General features: G+C 42.8%; 2 protein-coding genes across 2 annotated transcripts in view; one reads left to right on the top strand and one right to left on the bottom strand.

Annotated features, from left to right (window-relative positions):
• Positions 1 to 3,946, top strand: part of WIPF3 (WAS/WASL interacting protein family, member 3) — an 8,262-nt gene extending 4,316 nt beyond the window's left edge. The window contains exons 5-8 of the mRNA XM_009325746.1: positions 160 to 432; positions 2,019 to 2,165; positions 2,854 to 2,955; positions 3,874 to 3,946. Coding sequence (XP_009324021.1) covers positions 160 to 432; positions 2,019 to 2,165; positions 2,854 to 2,955; positions 3,874 to 3,914 — 563 coding nt within the window. The 3' untranslated portion in view covers positions 3,915 to 3,946. The remainder of the gene's footprint in view (positions 1 to 159; positions 433 to 2,018; positions 2,166 to 2,853; positions 2,956 to 3,873) is intronic.
• A 4,692-nt stretch (positions 3,947 to 8,638) lies between these two features.
• SCRN1 (secernin 1) overlaps positions 8,639 to 9,274 on the bottom strand; it is a 29,503-nt gene continuing 28,867 nt past the window's right edge. The window contains 1 exon segment of the mRNA XM_009325701.1: positions 8,639 to 9,274. This exon segment is cut by the window's right edge and continues 19 nt beyond it. Coding sequence (XP_009323976.1) covers positions 9,218 to 9,274 — 57 coding nt within the window. The 3' untranslated portion in view covers positions 8,639 to 9,217.

Here is a 9,274-nt window from a genome sequence, read left to right as displayed (position 1 = left end):
CCCCGCCCCCTCCTCCCCAGGCTGACAAACCCCCTAAGTTTCAAGCAGGTGCTTCACGCCCGCTCCCCCCCCCCCCTCCTCCCCTGCCCCTTGCGCCACCCTGTGGGTTTCCGGGCAGGACAACCGATTTCTCTGCTGCTGCTTCCTCTCCATCTGAAGGAAGGGATTGTCCACCTCCCACACCGCCCCCACCACCACCACACATGCACTCCCTGACCGCAAACAGGCTCTCCTTTCCACCCTCCCCAGGCTTTAACAGTGCTCTCAGCAGTGCTGACGTGCCCCCTCCGCTGCCCCCCAAGTCTCCCCACCTGCTGTCACAGTTGCATAAGCCAAGCAGTATTCAGTCGCTGCCGCTTCCTCCCACCCCCGGCCTCCCTCAGCCTGCAGCGGTGGTGGAGACCAGGAAGAAGAGACTGGGCCGAGGTGCAGGTGAGAGCAGCGTTTGAGGAAGGGAGGCGTTTTTCTCCCTTTGGCCAGCGGGGGAAATTGCACTGGTGGCTGGAGAGCTTGGAGGGGTGGGGATGAAGAGCATACGTAGCAGAAGGGTGAAGTCCATTGTCTGGGAGGAATACCTGTAGGTTGTGGAGTGTGTCATGAGCATGCGAGACGTCAGGCTCTGCTTAGCACTGGGCACGCACACCATATAGTTTAATCTGTGATTCTTGGAAGCAACATGCTGATCAGCGAAAGCAACGTTTTAGGACTGCTGGGCTGCTTGCTTTTGTGTTGGCATTCGTGTCCAGCAGTGCAATGACTGAGCTCAGGAGCGGTCTCCTAACAGTCTCAGGTAGGGCAGCGGAGTCTGCCAGATCTGCAGCTGCTCGAGTGCCAGCCTACTCATGACATCCCTCTACTGCTGTACCCGTGCAGCCTGGAATAATATTGGCAATGGCTGGGAAACTTTACAGGAGAGAATAAAACAAAGATGGTGTAGCTACAGCCATAGATGAGCAAAGGCAAATACGAATGCAGCCCTCTGCTTTTCAACAGAGCAGCAGCCCGTGCCTCCTGTGATCAAGGTGGTAGGGCCAAAGGCTTCTCTGACTACTTGAGAAGTGGTGGTATTGGCTAGTGTTTCCTTGAGCAGATGGTAGAAGGAACTTTGATCAGACTTCTCTGATCTAATGAATAATAAATTAAAAAAAAAGCCTAGATCTGTGCGGGTTTGAGAAATGGAGACAGCGACTTAATAAGGAACATCTGAAGAGAATGTTCTGTACCCTGTATTTTAGCAGCCACATGTCAAGAGAAAGATTACTGGTTCCCTTTGACAGCCATGGGAAAGGCTGTGTAAGTACAGCAGGTCAGGTGATTAATGCTGCTCAGGAACTGTCTGGTGAACTGTTACTTTACTGAGATGCCTGTTTCTCACAGCAGTTCAACTTCTGAGGTTTCTGTAAAATTAGCCTGCCTTTCTCTTGGTTATCTAGGGGGAGAAGCAGTTCTGAGAGGCTGCTAACTTGGAGGCCTTGGGCTCCCTCCCCCTTCCTTTGGTAGGTCTGCCCAGAAGATGTAAACTTTGACTGCTCTTGCAACTCCTCAGTGAAATGCACAAGAATAATGGTAATTCCACTGTGTAGCTGCCGAAGTGTCAGGAAACTGTTTTCTTTTAGAGATACCATCTAGTGTGGTTGGGGGGTGGGGTGTCTCTTTTGGGTTTTTTTTGGGGGGTTTTTTTGGTTTTTTTTTAAAGAAGCTGCTTGTTCTTGTGAAAGTGGAAGGATAGACTTCCCCTCTAGACTGGGACACAACTACTTCAGAATGTCAGACTTTCCCTAGAACTAGAAATAGCAAGCCCCAGCCAACTCCAATAGTGACTTAAATTTAATGCTTAATGCTATAAATCCATGGTCAGGCTTGAGAAACAGCAGCTATGAAGTACCCTACAACAGCTGGGTAAGTTTGCCCCAAATACTGCATTCCTTCTACACTCCCTCCACTTTTGTGCAAAGCTTACTGTCGGTTTTCTTAAGTCATGATGATGTTTATGTGCTGGTCTGCTGCTTCTTTTTAAGGAACCGGTGCTGGGAAGCTAGTCACTCCTCCACAGCCACCAGCAAGATCACCAACAACTGAACTTACGAGCAGGTCTGGAATCTCAGCCTGGGCTACAGCTTATGACCCCTACCCACCACTTAAAAATGGAAACATGCACATCATCGGTAGTATCATCTAAATTAGATCTCTTAGCCTTAGTTAATGATTTTAGTACAAAAGCCTGTGTGTGTCTCAGACCTCAAAAACTCATTCGAGACTTTCTCATGGCAATAACAGGGTAGTGTAACTAGACCCATTAGAAACACTTTTGTACAACCTTATACAATGGGAGAAAATTAACGCTTTTTCACAAAGGTTTTGAATCATCAAGTAGACAAGAAAAGCATGCACTACCTGCAAAATTATTTAAGATTGTGAAAAGTTGCTGTAGTGTGCTTATATTACTATTCTTAAAACCAGTTCATGGACATTTAGTAGCTTCAATCCTATAGACCAAAGACTGCTAAGAATTATTTTTGTGGTCTGATGAGCTGGCCATTCATTCTTGCTTATAGGTAAAAATGGCTTGAAAACCATCTAGGAATACCTCTACTACCACAATATCATCAAGGCAGATAGATAAGTGGAATGGCAGCCAGAAGCTTAACTTCAGTCAGTACCAGGCAGTGTTTGCAATTAAGCCAGAAAACTTGGATGGCTCACAAAAGTACTCATCAAGATTGTTTATATGGAGTGAGCCACTATCAGTTCCAGGGAAAAACGAGTCAGCATTTTTAATCGAAATTACTTGTGGCAATTTTTTTAAGTATCTCTCTAACAGTGACTGATGTTTATTTCCCGGAAACTTCCCAGATGACTTCGAATCTAAATTTACTTTCCATTCTGTGGAGGACTTCCCCCCACCTGATGAATTCAAGCCATTTCGGAAAATATATCCCAGCAAGATAGCTAGAGGTAAGTGTGTCGACATGAGAAGGTCTGATAATTATCCAATAGGATTAAAAACAGGGAGTAAAAATAAAGAACAGAAACCTGCATTAATGTGAAGAACTGGGCTGCTAGCATAGGCACAGAGAGGAATGGGATTTGTTATAGTGGTAACAGGGACCAAAGATACAATGAAAAGCACTTAATTAAGTGCTTTAAAGTATTAGTAGCTAAAAATAAAATTATGTGGCTTGACATGCAGTCTGTGTTCTTTAGATTGTTGAATTTGCAGAGCCCTTGATGTTAAAAACAGTGATGAGACACAGACTTAGGCAGCTACCAAGTTGGGTTTTTTTGTTCATGAACTTCTGAAGTCACAGAAGAAAGGTGACTTGATCCCTGTCTTCCATCATGTGTTTTGATTTAAATCCTATGCATGGTGTTTTACACACCTGAACAAAGGAACTTGGAACCTGAACTTTGTCAGGAAAAAGTAATGAATGACTGAACCTTGCTTCCCCCCCGGCCCTTAACTTACAAACTTGGTATCAGGTCATGATTATAAGAGCAGAAGTTTACCTGTCCAGCTTTGAAAACTGGTAGTTGAAGATGCTAAAAGATCTCATGCCCATATTCTGCTTTTTATAAACCCCAGTCTTTTCTGTATTATTAGATCAACTGTGTATCTCCAACTTTTAAGTTTTTTTTTTTTTTCATTTCCATGCCATGGTACTTTGCATGACTTTTCATAGCAGCCTCAGTCAGTCTAAATTGTCTGCTATACGATCTGATCAAAGACTTTTTACTGAAGGGCTACAGAGCATGAGCAATATACATATCTCAGGTCAAGGGCAGGAGAAAAATGCAGCATCCCTCCTGTAGATAGATACGTTTTTTGGATGCGGTTCTATCTCCTCTGATTAAACCTGTCCTATCTATTTACAGATCCCTCTAAAAATCCTCCGTTAAGAACACATGTGAGATGAGAAGAGTCTTCTGATGCTCTCTGGATTGGTATCAAAAAAGAACATCAAGTTAATACAGAAAACAGAAGGGGTCCCCATTACAGTGATAGAGATTATATTTGAATTGCAAGTGCTACAGTGTTGACATTGCTATAAACTGGAAAAATGATGAAAATGATACTTTTTGAACTGGCCTACGTAACACAGGAATGTTAGCAGAGGCTTTTAAATTATTGTATATAGGTGGATATTTTTTTAAGCAAAGCAGGATCAAATTTAAATTCTTTGTAGTGTTTAAACAATTCTCATTCTTATCATGCTGACAGACATTACCTCAGAATACTTTTTGCATTACATGCCTGTAAGTTAATTTTTTCCCTTCCATCATCACTTTTAAGTATTTTGGAAATTCTCCAGTTATTATTCAGACATTTTTCAATGAACTAGCAGAAACTAACATGATACCTTTTAGTCTCTTTGTATGTTTCTTCACTTCTTCTATTCTGCCTATCCTCAGATTGCAGCGGAATGGCACTTTCATGAACAGATAGGCCCACGATCCTTTTCTCATCAAGCATGAAGAGGAAGGAGATGAGAAGGAGTTGTGGCTGCTGTTGAGCCTACCTCCTATTGATTACAGATCCTTATAGGATAGTGTCTGAAGAAGCCCAGCTGGGTAGGGTGGTCATGGACTTGACAAAGACAACAGAACTTTTCCAAACTGGAGGGAAAGTAAGTTGTTCTACTCTAAGCAAAAAAAAAAGTGTGTGTGAATACACATGCCACAAAGATGTATGTAAGGGCATGTGTCCTGTCTCTTCCTGCTGGCAAAGTGGATATTTACCATTTGTGTGACGGACTGTCTTTACCCAGCAATTAGGAGGCCTTTGGATGAGAAGTCCCAACACCTACATTTTAAACAGGCTACTGTTGTTCATCCATAGCAGCAGTGAGGATTCATTGTCCAAAATACACTGTATGGAACAAGCAGTCCCCAGGGTGGTTGTTCCCTTGAATAGAGTTGGTTGAAAAATGTAACAACCTAGCAGTGGACAAAACTTGAGCTTCTGCTTTTAATATGCAGCCTGGGGTAAGGTCTTTAGGTCACAGATGTTCAGATTCTGGTCATAAGATGTCTGTTTCCAGCAAAAATTACCCTTATTCTTGTGCATTTCACTGCATTAGGAGGAGTGTTGCCAGCTGGTCGAGGGAGGTGATCCTTCCCCTCTACTCAGCACTGGTGAGGCCACACCTGGAGTGCTGGTTCCAGTTCTGGGCTCCACAGTACATGAGAGATGTGGACATACTGGAGGGAGTCCAACGAAGGGCCACAAAGATGATGAAGGGACTGGAGCATCTCTCCTGTGCGGAAAGGCTGAGCGAGCTGGGACTGTTCAGCCTAGAGAAGAGAAAGCTCAGGAGGGATCTCAATGTGCATAAATATCTGAAGGGAGGGTGTAAAGACAGAGCCAGGCTCTTTTCAGTGGTACCTGTGATGGGACCAGAGGCAGTGGGCACAAACTGAAACATCGGGAAACATTTTCTTACTGTGGGGGTGAGCGAGCACTGGCTCAGGTTGCCCAGGGAGGTTGTGGAGTCTCCGTCCTTGCAGATATTCAAAAGCCATCTGGACAATGGTCCTGTGCAACTGGCTGTAGGTGGCCCTGCTTGAGTAGGGGGGTTGGACAAGATGACCTCCAGAGGTCCCTTCCAACCTCAATCACTCTTCGATTCCCCTTCTTACAGCTTTCCTGGGTTCACCAGCTTAAATAAGGGCATTGCTGTTCCACTGGTGCTAACAGCCAGGCTATTTACAGTTATGGTATTATTTATATAATTGCCATAAATTCCCTGCAGCTGTAGTAACATTATAGATCACAGGTACAAAAGTATTTGGAAGAGACAGGTAACTGCATCTTTATGTATCTCTGCTTTTCTCTTTGTTCTTGCAAGAGCTCAGTTATGCTGTAACTAACTCCTACTCCCACACACATGCATGCTCATGGTGTGGAGATGGTGTAAGGGTACGAAGCTCTTCACCTGTAGGACTCTAAGAAAGCATCATTAGTCTTTTCTAGCCTATTATGATACCTTGTTGTTCTTCATGTGAAAAGAAAAAAATTAGTGATGCTTTGACCAATACTTACTGTCACCATTATTACAGTTACTTGATAAATATGCATGAATACACTAATAAGCAGGCGTCAGCATATACATTGCTTCTCAAACAACTGGAAAAGTTTAATACTGCTTTTAAGACTGTTTTGTTATAGTACTATTAAAGGTGACTTATTGTTGGTTCTCACTTGTTCTGGAACTTGTGTACTGCTCTGTAGTAAGAACCTTCATAAGGATTTTAGAACTACTTAAATGCTAGACTACCTGCCAGAAGATACCTAAAGGAGAAAAAATTTTACTCCTGTTTTTATTACGATTAGGGGTATTTTAGAAGCAAACAACATCGTTTAGGGATTAAACTAGAAAGCCTGTGCATATTTGCAAGCATTGGTGAACTGCTGTTTCATACATACTGGATCCTTGTTGTTCAAGATCCATTGAAGCTTCTGAAGTTGCTATTGCCTGGAGATACAGAGAATCACACTGGCTGTCACCCAGCAGGAGTTAATCCCACTATGTCCCTGCACTGAGCCACAGCTGCCCTCAACACCACTGGAAGTTCTAAGGCCACAGGGGTGCTCTGGTTTCTCAAACCTGTAGGACTAGTGAATGCACTCAAGCATGCTGCTGTAGCACAGTTTTTGGTTTGTTTGGGTTTTTAAGTGTACTACACAGCTGAAGCAAAAGCAACATACTATTAGAAAATTACTACCTGGATCACTGTGCTCAAAACAATTTATTAGTTCTGTCATATAAACAGTTCCAAATAAGGACATAAAATTCCCACAAGATAATTGCAAATGGTGGTTTCTTCTTTCTTAAGAAACAGGCAAATAAGATATATTATGTTTTTAGCAAGAACACCCTCTCCTTCCATCTTGCCTCCCTTCCCAACTCTCAAAGGCTAGAGATCAGAGTTGTGCAAAAGAGCTGTGTGAAATGGTATATCCTAATTTCTGCCCTCTGGATGGGGCAATCATTTTATCCCTGTTCTCCCCTTGTTCACAAATATCCAGCTACTCCTATTGGGATGCAAAGTGCTCAGCAAGCAACAGCTTACAGAAGCAGCTTTGAAGTTAAACATGGTAGGTGTTAAGTGTACTCTGATTAGGAGTATTTTCATTCAAAGTACCCTTTCGTTCCAAAAGTGGATTTCATGGGAAATCTATTTTCTTCAGTTGTGGGCAGCTGGCAAAAGCACACGGCTCTTTCACCTGGCTTCATCCAGCACAACAACCTCTGAAATGAAGTGTGCTCCTTGCAGTCCCTACTCTGGCTAGGTAGAGAGAAGCTAAGTTTTAGGGTTTACTTGCCTATTTTCTCCTTCCCTTGTCTCCAGTTTCAGAACACCTAGGCACAGGAGCTGTTCCTGTAATAGAGAGCATGGGAGGCATACTGTGAATGGGAAGATGATTAGGTAGGCCAGAAGAGAAAACACCTTCATGTTTGCTTTCTGCAAGTGAAAAGGCCCAGTGTTTCCTTGTCCAATTGCTAGCTGTCATACAAGGCAACACCAAAGTAGTGAGCCTGAACGGAACAATTTTATTAAAAAAAATTCTGAGAATGCAGTGTGCCAATATGGCAATGACTGTATTTCCCTAATGCACAACTCTTACAGTTTCAAGTTGAGGTGTTGCTGCCTTCTAAGGAGCTTTTATTTCCTCAATACAAAAGTCTGTGGTTCTTCACCATCCCCTTCCCTGAACAGTGAAGGACTTTAACTCCATATGCTAACTTCCAGTTATTAAAGACAAGGACTTCTTGTCTGAACCTCCTGTTAAAAAAACCCCAACCATCTTCACATGACACAGGAAGTAGTGTTTACTGGTTTAATTCTTAAAGTGTTTGCCCTATCTCACTTCTACAAGAAGAAAATACATGAAAAGCAGGTCTGTCTGTAAGACTGTCAAGGAAGGGAAGCATGCTGCAGAACTGCACTTAATATAAGGGAGCATAAGACAGCCATTTCTAAGCCTAACCAGCTGGATTGCCACACCCAGTAGTAACTCACTGATACTTAATGGATTCATCAGCCATGTACGCTCACCACGGAGATTACTAGGAACTGTTCAGCTCACCACAGAGATTACTAGGAACTGTTCAGCAGTACAAAGACAAAGATTGATCAAAACCTGACTATTTTCTGTGTCCAGCATCTATTCCCTCAAAAAATTCCAAATTTGTAGCTTGTATATAAATATGGCACCTTATTAATTGCATCTTAAGAGTCAATAGGTTATGTACAGAGATGTCTTAGGCTTTAGGCTGGCTCTGCACTTTAGTACTCAGTACTAGAGCAGCAGCCAGCTGCGCGACAAACAAAAGCTTCCCTAAATTGGGTGCAGGTGAAGATGAAACTTAACCCAGGGGACCTAATTCTGGTCATTTGTACAGGTATGATGTCAGATGCTGAGTTACTGTAACCAGATATGCCCATATGAGGCCAGTACAACAAGGTCAAGAACCAGGACTTACCTTCCTGCCCCCTCAAAGCTGGGATTTCAACTCTACCGTTCTTTGTATGAATTAGCAAGAAGAGAAAAATGCAAGTCAGCTTTGCTGCAAGCCTAGTCCTGAGCAACAAAGGAAAAAACAGATTGCTTTCAATGACAATATAGCAGTTAGCCTGATGAAGTTAATCTTTGCTTTAATTGGTTGCCCAACATACATATTTAAACATTCTGTACTAAATTAGCCGGCATGCACACAGTAATTGGACCAGTCAGTGACTTTCTCCTTTCACTACATACATACACAAACAGGAACACCACAAGATTGGACAAAGGAAAGCAATTTGTTAACCAGATACAGCTAGCAAGTAACATTTTTTCCTCTAGAAATGTTTTTCCTGCAAATTCACAAGTGTGAAGATTTTCTTTCAAGGCTTGAAGAACTTTGCAGTCTTCCAGTGAAAAGGCTAACAATAGCCACCGTAGCTGAAATGAGATAAAATTCGTTTAAAATCCATTCCAAGCAAGAGTGAAATTGAAAAAAAATTGCCTGCAATGTAGCACAGGGAAAAGGGACTTTGGAGACAATCCAAGCAGATGCACTGAGGTAGAAAGGTGGCTTTGGACCCGATTCTGAACTCCCTTAGCTTAGTGTAAAAGAGAAGGAGGAGGATCAGAATCGGATCCAGCATTTCACATTCACTGACACCTGGTACCAGGAACCCAGTATCTAAAGGATTGGAGTGTTTGCTTACTTTATTTGAAGAAACTTAGTTCTGTGTCAACACAGTCATAGAAAAGATCCACTACTTC

Source organism: Pygoscelis adeliae, unplaced genomic scaffold (genome assembly GCF_000699105.1).
Source record: "Pygoscelis adeliae isolate BGI_AS28 unplaced genomic scaffold, ASM69910v1 Scaffold226, whole genome shotgun sequence".
In the NCBI taxonomy this organism is placed as follows: domain Eukaryota; kingdom Metazoa; phylum Chordata; class Aves; order Sphenisciformes; family Spheniscidae; genus Pygoscelis; species Pygoscelis adeliae.
This window is presented reverse-complemented; position numbering and strand designations above follow the sequence as displayed.